We start from the raw sequence: 13,772 nt of genomic DNA on the forward strand, positions 1-13,772 counted from the left end.
ACTGCATCCTACAAATATTTGTTTGCCAGGAGTAACAATGTCAAAGGGAAGTTCCATTTAGTGTGGGACTGTTTCTGTTAATTTATTAAGGGCTTGATACATTGAGCATGTGTTGACACACATGCTTCAAACATAAAACAGTCGATTCAATCACAAACGATGTAGTGGTACAAGGGGTATTGTCCTGTAATGTTTGCTGTTACTGCCTTTTGCTTTGTTGTTTTTTTGGTTTTGGTATTTGTAAATGTTTTTATGTGTTTGAAAAAAGAAAGAAATACTTTAATGACAAAAAAACTAAAAAACGTTTATCACATGAGGTTAGTTCCATTGTAGGTTGACTTAAAAATAATTCAAGTATATATTTATTACCTATTGAAGTAAGCAAGATTTTTTTTTGTACTCTCTTTGCCCTTTAACTGTAAATCTGCTAAACTCTTTGTAATAATGCAATATGAAATACACCATATGAAATACAGCTGGCGAAGGTTTTTTCTGATTTTTTTTTCTGATGTAGGCTTACTCTTAACAAATGTAATCAGGCCATGTGATGCATGTTACTCAACCATTAGGACAGCCAGAGGGGAAGCCATTGTTAGGGGCCATCAATAGGACAGGAAGACTTTGATTAGGCCTCGGGAACACCCCGCCTTAAAAAAGCTGAATTTCTCCAGGAGAGGAAAAGCATTTCTGTCTTTGAAAACCAAACTAACAGAGACAGCAGGCTGGTAAAATAAGCTGTGGACAGCTTCACGCTGCGGCTGTTTGTTGTAGCAAAGACTGGATATTTGGGAAGCTTATGATGTTTACAGAGGAGGATGTGCGAGTGTGTGCAGACCGTGAATGTCAGTGTGTGTGTGTGTGTGTGTGTGTGTTTGCCTTCGGTGAACCTCTGAACCTTCCGGTGCTGGTCAGACTTACATGCTACTGGACATTACCCAACCTGAGCAGTCACATTCAGGTTTGTTTGTGGGGGCGTGTTTGTGAGTGCTGGAGGGGTTGGAGGGCTTTTTATTGACATGATCAAGATGTTCACATGGTGGCTGGGTTACTGATTACAGATAATTACCTATAATAAGACTTGAAGCACAAAGTCCTGCCAGGTAGAGCCAGCCTTCAGCTATTTTATCACATCCTTCCCATCCCTCATAGGACCACTGGAGCCTCTTAGGTAAATATATTTTCTGGTTTTTACCTTCTTATAATTCTGCAATAAGATCTTTGTGATGCATTGAGGAAAATATTGTACTATTTACTTGTGTTTCAGTATAAATTACTGTTTTTTTTTTACTGTTAAAACCTTTTGTGACAAATCTTAAATTCTAAGCTTCTTCAAAATGTATATACCAGTATGCACGACAGGTTATCGACTCTATCACACTGCACACTGACAATGAACTTGTTATCATTAACCAGCTGCTTTACTAATTTTTCAAAACTATCTGCATTAATGGGAACAATCTTGGGGCCAAGTTTTTGGACTTTTTGGACCCAATGCATGTACTGCATGCACTGTTTCTATGCCGGTCTTTGTTTGGTTTTTGTATGCATACTGCTGGACATTTTGGGGTTTTGGTTTCTGTGGGTTGGGGTTAAGATCAATAGGCCATACATGAAACTCTCATCCACTTGTGTGTTTGTGTGTGTACGCATGTTTGTGAGTAAGTTTGTTTGTTTCATTTGTACTTTGGGTGTGGATTTTTTATATATTTTATTCTTTTTTTACATTTTGTACTGTGTTGATTGTACATATATTTTTTCATATGTTGTTATAAAACATCAACAGTTAATTTATTTAAAACAAAAATAAAGTTGCAGAAGTTCATTTTTTAATTTGGGATATTTTAAGGAAAAGCAATTTGATAAAGATCTCACGAAATGAACATAATTAGCCCCAAACTCTGATGTGCTCACACTCTTTCTGCAGGTCCCTTACCAGCAGCATCATGAGTGTAGAGTCCAAAAAACCACGTGCAGGTTGCTGCTCCAACTTCAAGGTTGGTGAAATGTTTCAGTTATCCAGTATTATGCAATCGTCAGGAAATATTGTTCACTGGTTTTTGTAGGGCCTTGATCATTTAAATCCATGGTTGTGAACAAAAATAGACCTGTGACAGTGCCAAGTTCTACAATCTCATTGTAAAACTCTTTTTCTTTACCCTAACTTTTCTTGGTATTTTATTTCTGTGTCAGTATTATTTTCGAAAGACAAATGCCAGATCTGACAAAGAAGTAAAAGGCAAAGCATTAACCCTCCGAGGTCTAAGCCAGTTTTCCGCCAGTATTTGGTCATCTGGTTTGCTTGTGTAATAATGCTTGTGTAACACCAACCCAGCACATTATGCAATGTGATGCAAATTATAGACATTGTGTTTTTCAGGACAACCTGGGCTATCAGGATATGCATGCTGCAGTAGTGGTGCATGCATGTATACATTATAAAATGATTAGGAAGACAGAGAAAGAAAGAAGAAGAAAAGTTGTTCTTCCTTGTCTTTGAAAGTTTTGGCAATCGGGGGAAACAAAAATAACTCTCTCTCTTAATAACACCAACACAAACAAAAAACTATTTAGATTTTAAACACACACACACACACACACACACACACACACACACACACACACACACACACACACACAAAAGGCCCTCCTGTTTGCATCAGGTTAGGGTTGTATATTGGCTGAGTGAGCTGCCTTTCTTTCACTTTCTGTCCATTTCACTGTCAATAAGTCACACAAAATATGCACCCTGGGCGCATGCCTTACAATACCATCCAAATGCACTAAGAAGAATCTGTGCATTATTTATTACATTTACGCTGTTACATTCTTATTTTTTGGCTCGGTTTTGGCTACAATGTGTGCTATTGTATTATGCAAAGTCTCTGAAAAGACACCGCAGCTCCAGGCTGGATCACAGAGCTTTTGGAAGTCCTCTTTGGAAAGCACCAGGTGTAAAATTTAAGGACATGCAAACTGACCAACGCTAGCTCGAAGTGGTGTGGATATATCAAAGACTACGTAACGGGATTTATGGATTCATAATTATGGATTTATTGTCCAAAAACACTACTTTCTGGCTGGATTAAAAAGCTTCCGGATGCCCTACGATCGCATGGAAGACCTCGCTGTGCATTTCTCTGCTTCTAAGCAAAAATTGTATTGATCTGGAGATATTGAAAATGACATAAAAGGTATATTTTTATGTTACACAGGGGTTGAGTAAAAACAACAAATTTTTCTCTTTACTAGACTAAATGAGAGACTATGACACCAAATGAATGTTCTACTTTCCCAGTATTAAAAATGATCAAGGAATAACACTCACTGTTTGATTAAATCCAATCATTTCTATTGATGAATATTGTTGTAAATACTATTAGACCAGAGCTAGAGCCATGTTATAAAATCTCAATGTAAAGCTTTTCTTTACCCTTAGTTGTCTTGGTCTTTCATTTCTGTGTCAGTATTATCTGTGAAAGACAAATGCCGTACTTGATGAGACAGTAAAAGGGTAATGCATTAACCAAAAAAGCTTAATTTCTCTCTCGACCAGATACAATGTGATACTTTAACACCAAATGAGACTTTGAGTTCATTAAAAGAGTTTTACTTGCTCATGGAATGGGAGCAGAACAGTTTATGAGTGTAAAGGAGTGTTGAAATGAAAATTGCATACAGATAAGGTTAATACTCGGTAAAGGGCTTTGAAGGATTAAAATCGTGATAGCTGTGACCAGTATCAGTGAGTTGTTTTTTATTGGTACTTTTTCAACATGGTTTATTACATGTATTCTAATAACATTATCAGACCAGTAGCAATTCATTTTGGTTGAGAACATTGTTTTGTTGCGTGTTGAACTCTGGCGGAAATTAAAAAATGTTCTACCTGTGGAGCTTTATCTGTTCTTGAAACATGTTCGCAGTACAGTCTATGAACTATAGCCCAGTGTGAATCCCTTTTATTCCTTATCTGTGTGGCAAGGATATGGCTGCACACATGGTTTGCTTTACTGGTAAAGCAAGCAAACTCTAAAAAGGACTCCAATGAGTTCTCAAAGATTTAAGATTTTAGTAAATTTCCAGAACTCAGACTTTGTATTCATTTCATTTGACAAATTATGGTGTGTCAACTTGTATACTGTGATTTCAATGTTGTCTTTCTCTTTCTTGACATGATGTTGAAATTATAAAATTAAAACCTGTTCTACATTAGATTGCTTTAGATTGCTTCTACACAGTATTGCATTTAATTTAATTTAATTTAAATCCAATCAGTGTTGAAAGCAGGTGTGAAGTACTGTAGGCCTTTAAATGTGTGTGATCCTAATCCGTCCATGCAAGATGCAATCACTTCCTTTTATCCTCTGTTTTGGAATAAACCTTTCACAGCATTACTGGAACTTAACAAAAATAGATTAATCCTCTCACTCGGGTGTTTTTGTAAATGTAATTATTCTAAATCAAACTACAACAATCGTGTTGCATGTAAAGATGTTCTGAGAATCAGTCTGAGCGATAACTGCGGGGTCATTAGTTCAGCAAAACTACTTGCAAATGTGCATATGTATATCAATCCATGTGTGCTTATTTAGATTTGTGAATGGGTAAAAGAATTTATAAATGCGGACTTAGATTTGTGAATGGGTACAGAAATCTGCAAATGTGTATTTAGAACCAACGTGTGCGAAATTAGGTTTTCAAAATCTTCAAGTCTGTATTCAGATTAACAAATGTACTGAGATTTGTAAATGTGTAGACAGAACTTTAAATGTAGACAAAGCTGTGTACTGTGTAGATCTCTGCCACGGTAACAGTCACAGGTAAAAAGACTGTAAATTGAGAGGCATGCTGAGTTGCAACCAATAACTTAATGGTATTTTCAGCTCTTGGAGAAAAATATTTTTCAGCCAATAATATCTATGTCTGAATTTACAATTTTGTCTTCCACACATGGATTCTGAATACACATTTGCAGATTCCTTTACACAAAACATAGAACGCCTTTAGAGATTATTTTACATTTTCATTACAGTATGCACACATGGGTTGAGATCCAGTTGCTCAATGCTTCACACACATTTGCAAATAGTTTTGCTACAATAATGACCCCATCCTTTAACTAAACCTAATAACAGAAAAATCTAACTGTTTCCTCTAACATGCTCATTGTGTGTTTGTGTGTTTCCAGCTCTTCCTGTTCTCTATGGCATTTGTATTCTTTTCCAAAGCCTTTGGTGGAGCCTATATGAAGAGCTCCATCACCCAGATTGAGAGGCGCTTTGATATCCCCAGCACCCTCATAGGGGTTATAGATGGCAGCTTCGAAATGGGTATGTGTAGCTTTAAAAAAACAAAAACAAAAAACATTCTGGATTGTTATTTGTATGAAACCCAATTGTAAAATGTTAATTACTGAGCTTTATAGGTGTTGATTAGTGGAATTTGTGTCTGTTAGACAGAGCCAGGCTAGTTTTTTCAGCCTTTATGCTAAGCTATGCTTAGCTAGGCCTTCTGACTAACTTTACATCAAGAGTACAAAAATGGCAGAGCTATATAAGTCTAATCATCTAACTCTATGCAAGAAACTGGATATGTGTATTTTCACATATGTCAAACTATGTATTTAAGCAAATATTCATTCTTTCATTTAATGAGTTATGTTGTATGTTTTTACCTTTACAGGTAACCTGTTGGTAGTAGCCTTTGTTAGCTACTTTGGTGCTAAGCTCCATCGTCCCAGGCTGATTGGAATTGGCTGTGTGATCATGGCTGCTGGATCTTTCCTCATAGCCCTGCCTCACTTCTTCCAGGGACTGTTAGTAACCTGTTTTCTTTATCTTTCAACATTCAAATATCTTATATGTAATATCCAGCAACATTTGTTGCGCTGCAGCGAAGCCACACATTATTATTAGAATCAAAATGTATGATTCTTGGCGGCAGAGCTGCCGTGGATGCCAAGAGAAGAGTCAACGAGTTACTAGTATTCTGGGTACAATATGCAAGATACATATATGACATCATGAAATAACAGCTAATTTTACATTTTTTATCTAATGCGATCATGGTGAGATTAGCCTGTTGGGGTTTCAGCTCAAAAATGAGCTGTTGGTCTACATTGAAGGCCCTGCCCAACCTATGTATGTGCCCTGGGGCCTCCAAGTTCAGTAGACACAGCAGAATATCCAGTGCTTTGTGGAACTAGGACTACAGGGACTATATCTTTAATTGGTTTGTTAGTTTAGTTTAGTAACTAGTGTTAGTGTTGAAAGGTGATTCTGACACAAAAAAATACAAGACCCGGCTTAGACAGTTGAGTAATATGCGTTTTTTTATTTTTTCCAGGTATAAATATGAGACCAGTGTGTCTCACAGTACAGATACCAACAGCACTGCGAGCATCCTGCCCTGCATGTCAAACCACAGCCTGGCTGTTGCAGATGAAATGCCGGATTTAGCGGCCAGAACAGGTATGTGGCAATTAGATAAACCAAATCAATTTCTTTCTGTCTTGAGAAGCAGAAGCTATGCTCTATTAAGAATTTTCAATGTCATCCATGGTTTCATTTCACATTCTGAGCCCAGTTTTCCTCCCTCAGCTTGTGAAAAGGCAGCTGGCTCATCCCTGTGGATCTATGTATTCCTGGGAAACATGCTGCGTGGAATTGGAGAGACTCCCATCATGCCTCTGGGTGTGTCTTACCTGGATGACTTTGCCAAGGAAGAAAACACTCCTTTCTATTTAGGTTAGTTATGTTTAACATCCCACTGTCTGTGATAATTATTTTATGACATTTTGCCAGGGGGGCAACCTATTCGTTAAGAGGGCATTTTTTTAAAGTTCTTGTTAACGTGCCAAACGTGCGCCACATTCTGTAAGAAATCAGCAACACCAGCCAATAAGAAGCAGAGAAATAGGAAATGGGAAAACTCATTCCAAACTACTGTAAATAACAGGCTGTGCACCTGTCAATGGCTGTGAAAGAGGTCATTGGGTATGTGGACAGGAAGGCACTACACTTCAACATTCCCAAATTGTTACACATGTTGGTTAAGTTACCAAAAGGAGCCAAAGGTTGCTGACCCCTAGTTTACACTCTTTCCTGTTTGGGTTGGTTACTTTACACTTCTTAAGGGCTTAGCTACATAATCATTTCATTTTTTACTATCTGCTTGCTTACAAAGTGTCCCACTATTTGTGTTTTGTTAACCTGTATTATTTGAATAATTCTTGATTGAACATGTGTTATGACAGTACTAGAGCACATGACCTTAATCTCTCTGTTTCTCCATTCCCCAGCCTGCATCCATACAGTGGGAATCTTAGGACCGATGTTTGGGTTCATGCTCGGGTCCCTCCTTGCCAAGATCTACGTAGACATTGGATTTGTGGATTTAGGTATGGGACGTCTCGATATCAGGGGAAAAAACAAGACGTCTTAATGTGGCAGAACATGCAGACTTCATTTTTGCTAGTTTTCCCACAGTTAGTCGGTTTTACCCTAGATTGATTAGACCGATTTTGAGTAATTGGCTGAGTTGGAGACCTTTAACACATAACATCTGTCAAAGTCTGGAATTAATTTGCCCTTCAAAAAAACATTACCTCCTTTTGAAATTGCAGAGCAAAGTTGTATTTAAAGATTAAAAAGTTTTTCATTGAGTGATTATTAATCTTAATAATAATAGGTTTTATCCTGTTGTCATAGTAGGACTATTTCAGTGTCTACTGCATGGATTAAAGCTGTCAGCTCCTACAAATGTCTAAACTGTTAAGACAAAAAGAGTCACGGGTTACCAATGAGAGTCCTTTATACACTTTATAATAATCCGCCACCTTTGCTCATCTTCCTTTCCCAGACAGTGTCACCATTAACCATAAGGACTCCCGCTGGGTGGGGGCCTGGTGGCTAGGCTTCATTGTGACTGGCACCATCATCCTTCTGTCCAGTATCCCATTCTGGTTCCTGCCCAAATCTTTGCCCAAAGAGGGCCAAGAGCAGAGCCAGAGTAAAAGCACAGAGCTCACCACAATGGCAGAGCAGGAGAATTTCCTGCCTGACGAAAACCAGGATCATGAGGAGAAGAAGACAGTCACGTTCCAGGAGCTGGCTAAAGGTACTTTTCAAGATTTTCCCATCAGTACACACAAATCATTGTGTAATGTGCAAACCATTTTTAGGGTTCAAATGTGTTTAATCATTAACAAAGTAAAGTCCAAACAAACCAGAGCCCCGGATCAGTAGCCCTGAAAACTGGACTTGAAATAACAACCATGCAATCTGGGCAAAGGTTAAATCACACGTCATGAAAGAGAAAAAGTAGTTAGCCAACCTAATTATTATTTGGAAGTAAAGTTACTTCCAAAAAGCAGAAAAAAAGTTAAAAAATGTAACAATACATTACCAAAGAGTTTCAAAGTATAGAGCGCAGACCTCGACCAAGGCATGTCCTATCTCACAATGGTAATGCAGTGGGAATTTACCCAAAGTTATTTTCTGATTATTCCAACACCACATGAATGTAGCACAAACGCCCTATCTTGTGATGTCAACAAAAGTGAAAAAAAATCTGTGTATCCGCCCGTCATTCGTGTCCACTCCAAATTTTAATTGGTTCTTCCTTGGCCCGTGTCTCTAGTCTGGCTATCACTGGACCAAACCAAGCTTTGATTCAGCGTTGGTCTGGGGAACCTGCTCTGTATTTTCTCTGCACAAGAGGCATGACCAATGGGCATAGTTTAAATGACTTTGTAGGCAATTGGATAGTCCATCAACCAATCAAACCAATGATCCGGGTGACGTAGAAGCAACAGCGGCATCAACGGGTTGCCACGCTTCGGTGGCGTTTGGTGGCCGCCTCTGTGTTGAATGTAAACAAGAAGTTGCTTGGTTGCTTCTCTATCAACATTGTGTTGAACACACCAACAGCTAGGTAGATAAGCCAGTTTGTGATTGGCTGTTGCTAAATTGTGAACTGAAGCAGGAGAATTATACATGCAGGTTTCCAGACTGAGCTGCAGGGCGGGTGGGGTTTACCCAGTCCACTGCCTCACACCATGTTTCATGAATATCCATAATCCTGCTGACGGACAAACAAACCAGCAAACAGACAAACAAATAGACGAACCGAACAGAAAACATAACCTCCTTGTAGGAAGTAATTTTGAGGACGCTATATTATTCTGACTCTAACAACAATAAGGAAACCAGATATAACAATCTCAATAAAACTACTTTATCTTAATGCTATAGTCTCTCTTTACGCTTTGTTTTTCACCAGATTTCATTCCATCTCTGAAGAGACTCTTCAAGAACAACGTCTTCACGCTGATGGTCCTTACACACCTGGTGGCTGTCAACGGCTTTATTGGCATGATCACTTTCAAGCCTAAATTCATGGAGCAAATCTACGGCCAATCAGCCTCCAAGGCCATTTTCATCATAGGTACAACAACTAACACCCATTCACTCTGCCTTCACTGATCTTTGCAACTGAAACAATGATGTTATTGAAGGGAAGTGTGATTGGGAGAGATACAGTTGACTCTAAATATAAGCACTAAGTATCCCACTGTGGCCTTCTCTTGTGTGTGTGTGTGTGTGTGTGTAAAGTAGCACCCTGAGCTATGATCATCTTTAAATGACTGTTTACCAGCCCGGCTGGCTGACGGTTTTATTATTGGAATATTAATATTTTAAATATATGGTTTTACAATCACCTACCGTACTGTTATGAAACCTCAAAATAGAACAATAATTGGCTGCTAGACAGAACCACTTTAATGCAAATGCATACAATGTGGTACATGGAAAGGAAAGGAATTAGCTTAAAAAAAAAGGAAATCCATATATAGAGCCAATAATTACCATTGCACTCTTCAACGTTACCGAATGTTCATGAAACATAACATTGTGATCAGTAGGATGTTTTCATTTTATTGTGTTTCCAGTGTATTGATGATCCATCCATTCACCCATGCATGTATTCATCCATCCAGGTGTAATGAACCTGCCAGCAGTAGCTTTGGGCATCATCACCGGAGGTTTTGTACTGAAGCGTTTCAAGCTGGGTGTCATCGGAGCAGCCAGGGTGTCAATCACTGCCTCCATCGGGGCCTTATGTCTGCTTTTCGTTCAGATCTTCCTCCACTGTGACACAGCAGAGGTGGCAGGTCTGACTGTCTCATATCAGGGGTGAGTGGCATGCAACTATTGTTTTTAGTTACATAAGTTAGTGGAGTTAGTGAAGGGGTGGTTCCATTGCAAAGTGTCCTATCACTCAGTCTTTGATTTTAGTTTTTGTTGTTTAAATTACATATTTTCCAACTAAACTAAGAGGGGTTTGACTCTATTATGAGTTAAGCATGATATCCAAGGACATGGATCCAAGCTTTAATGGAACAGTATACCCTTGCAGTATTTCTGGTCATGTCTGTGTTCACCAGGGTTCCTCAAGTGTCCTACAACCAACAGACCTTGCTGTCACAGTGCAACATGGGCTGCTCCTGCTCAATGAAGCATTGGGACCCAGTATGCGCCCAAAACGGAGTAACATATGCCTCACCTTGCTTGGCTGGCTGCCAGACCTCCACCGGCACTGGCAGAGAAATGGTAAGGCAGTAACTTTTATTTGCCCGGACAGCGTTGTTGTTCTGTTTTAAATCTTGTTTGAAAGGCACATATTGTGTAGCAGCAACCAAGCTACAGTCCACAGACAAAGGTCATTATTCACATCTGTCTTCCGGTTCTTTAGACGTTTCATAATTGCACCTGTGCTGGGGAGATGATGACTCCGGGCATGAACATGTCTGCAGTGCTGGGCCAGTGCCCCAGGAGGAGTGACTGCGATTACATGTTCAAAATCTACATGACTTTTTCTGTTGTGGGATCTTTTATTTCTGCCTGTGGGGGAACGCCGGGATACATTGTATTGCTCAGGTAAGAGACACTAAAGCTAAAACAGGCTCATCTCACATCTTTTACGGCTGAGTATAATTATACCTTGCCGTGTCTTGTTGATTTTTGACATATGTAATCACTTTGTGTAAACTGTCTCTGTAACACTATTGTGGATAGTATTGCATCCTCTGTATTCTTTAAGCTAAAATGCTGATATCATGGTCTGATATGATAATGTTTGGGCTTATATTCCAGGTCCATACAGCCAGACCTGAAGTCACTGGCTTTGGGTATGCAGACACTGATAGTAAGAACCTTGGGTGAGTATCACTATATAGTATCACAATATAGGGTTTGTAAAATAATCATGTTAAAGATTTAGCTTTTTAATTTTAGTTCACAGGACCATGATTAAACTGAAAGCAATAGTAAGTTAAATTGTGTCTTTTATGTGAAAGACCATGTGACTTTCTTTGTTTTCAGGTGGAATACCTCCTCCTATATATTTTGGAGCACTGATTGACCAAACCTGTTTAAAGTGGGGTACCAAGCATTGTGGAGGACGTGGAGCATGTAGACTCTATGATGCTGCTAAATTTAGGTACAGTGAAACCAGACTTATATTTGTTTGCTAGAATATCCTACTTGTAATAATCCTAAAAAAAGATGACTGAAAAAAAGACTGAAACACACTAGCTGAAAAACTAGTCCATGCATTTGTTACTTCTAGGCTGGACTACTGTAATTCCATACCATCAGGATGCTCATAAGTCCCGTAAAACTCTTCAGCTGATCCAGATTCAGATTCATCATATTTCTTCTGAATTAGCTTCTCTGCATTTGCTTCCTATAAAATCCAGGATTGAATTTAAAATCCTTTGGGTTCGGGAGGAAGACACCGTCACCACATTTAAGAATAAACTTAAAACTCTTCTCTTTGATAAAGCTTATAGTTAGGGAGTGATGAGTTGCAGCGTTCTGCCTAGACCGGTGGTAGGAGGGTGTATAGCTACAGACACGGCACCCCTTCTCTTCTCTGCTTCTCTTCATAGTCGTTAAATGTGTTTCTAAAAATATAATTATTTTAGTTTAGCAAAGGGGACATTGTTGTGTACAGTTGGAATTAATCTTAAATTAACTACCACCATTTTTTTGATATTTTGATTCATTCTAAATATGAAGCCACGACCAGCACAGGATTAGCTTAGTTTAGCATAAAGACTAGTAGACCAGTAGGAAACTAGCTAGCCTGGCTCTGTCAGCACGTCTAAAACTCATGAATTAGCATGTTAGGTCCTTTTTGTTTAATCTTTACAAAAGCTAAAGAGGAAAAACTATAAGTTGTGGTAATCACAGAGCGTTTATGTGTATGACTATTACCAGGAAGTCACTGCTCCCGAAACAGATTTCTACAATTTTAACACAAAACAGAAGTTTCACTCATTAGTACGATTTTTGTCCCAAACTCAGACAAAAGGTCTCAATGAAAGCACTTCAATGATGTAAAAAATTAAACGTAACCTGTTCTAATGTACTTTACTATCAGGATGACATTCTTGGGATTGATCACTGGACTCTACTGCCTTTCTAACATGCTCTGGGGATGCGTCTACCGCACAGTTGTCAAGAGACAGAAGAAGTTAACATTGAGGAATCAGGCTAAAGAAAACGGACTAGAAGGTAACACGGTGGATAATGGACACGCCAACATCAGCATTGGCAAAAACAAAGAAGACGCAGACAATGAGAGCACTATTTAAGGAGTTTGGGGAAGGACACACCATTGCGTTATGCAGGTGAACAACGCAGATTTTCCATTGCCGAAGTACTGTGCTGCATCCATAGTGGACCAAATGTGGTAATGGTACAGTGTCAGCACTCTATTGTCTTCGAGCAGTACACCTCCTTTATTTTTACAAAGATATCATGCTGAAAATATCAACTGCTGTTTGTTTACTTTGAAGGTCAAAGCTTAGTTTTACTATGAACACCAATTAAATGAATGAAAACTTAGAGGTCATTTTTAGCTCTACTTCAGTCAAGAAAATATAGTGGGCGCTGTTCACTCATGATGATGTTCAACTATGAAACATTTCAGTATGATGTCAAAGAAAGTAAGATCAAAAAAAGAAGTCAAATATTTGGAGGACAACCTTACCTTTTTTGGCAGTTTGCTGCCCCAAACACACCTAATTGCACTGAGGCTAAACATGAGCAAGTTAAAAAGTTATATGCGCTTCTTTGCTTACTTTTCCAAAGTTAGATGAACAGACCAATATCACTCTCAAGTCTGTTAGGTAAAAGTGTGAAGGTTGCACCAGCAGCGTGTTAGCCGTGTCCAAAGGTAACAGATTCAGCCTACTAACACACCCTGTTCGCATTCTGTGTGCTAAGTTAAACTAAGCTACCTGGCTGTCATCAAATTTGAACAGCATGCATGAGAGTGATCAATCATTTCATCTAACTATAAATTTTGTTTCTTGAGAAACTAAAGAACGTTCAGTCAGGCTTTTAGTCATGCAAAAAAAAGTGTTTCTTAGTACCAAAAGTAAACACACTCACACACGCACACACACACACACACACACTCACACGCACTCACTCACTCACACACACACACATATAAACACAAACACAGGAACAGACGCACGCACTCACGCACGCACGCACGCACGCACGCACGCACGCACACACAGACACTCACAAACACACACAAACACACACACACACACACACACACACACACACACACACACACACACACACACACAGACACACACACACACACTGTTTTTCATTAACAGGTGCCTGTTTATTCTAACTGTTGCCCCATTACCATTTGACATGTTCTGGGTATCTCACCGGTCTGAC

At 38.9% G+C, this 13,772-nt stretch overlaps 1 protein-coding gene across 1 annotated transcript; it reads left to right on the forward strand.

Annotated features, from left to right (window-relative positions):
• The first annotated feature begins 977 nt into the window (after positions 1-977).
• LOC117938801 (solute carrier organic anion transporter family member 1C1-like) lies at positions 978-13,430 on the forward strand. Its single transcript, XM_034863690.1, has 15 exons — positions 978-1,168; positions 1,925-1,994; positions 5,189-5,330; positions 5,683-5,815; positions 6,346-6,470; positions 6,600-6,746; positions 7,301-7,399; positions 7,861-8,118; positions 9,283-9,447; positions 10,001-10,196; positions 10,448-10,613; positions 10,756-10,940; positions 11,157-11,221; positions 11,385-11,502; positions 12,448-13,430. Exons 2-15 carry the CDS (start codon positions 1,944-1,946, stop codon positions 12,659-12,661), a joined length of 2,064 nt encoding a protein of 687 aa, XP_034719581.1. The 5' UTR covers positions 978-1,168; positions 1,925-1,943; the 3' UTR covers positions 12,662-13,430.
• The last annotated feature ends 342 nt before the right edge of the window (positions 13,431-13,772 follow it).

This window comes from Etheostoma cragini, chromosome 23 (genome assembly GCF_013103735.1).
Source record: "Etheostoma cragini isolate CJK2018 chromosome 23, CSU_Ecrag_1.0, whole genome shotgun sequence".
NCBI classification, from domain to species: Eukaryota; Metazoa; Chordata; class Actinopteri; order Perciformes; family Percidae; genus Etheostoma; species Etheostoma cragini.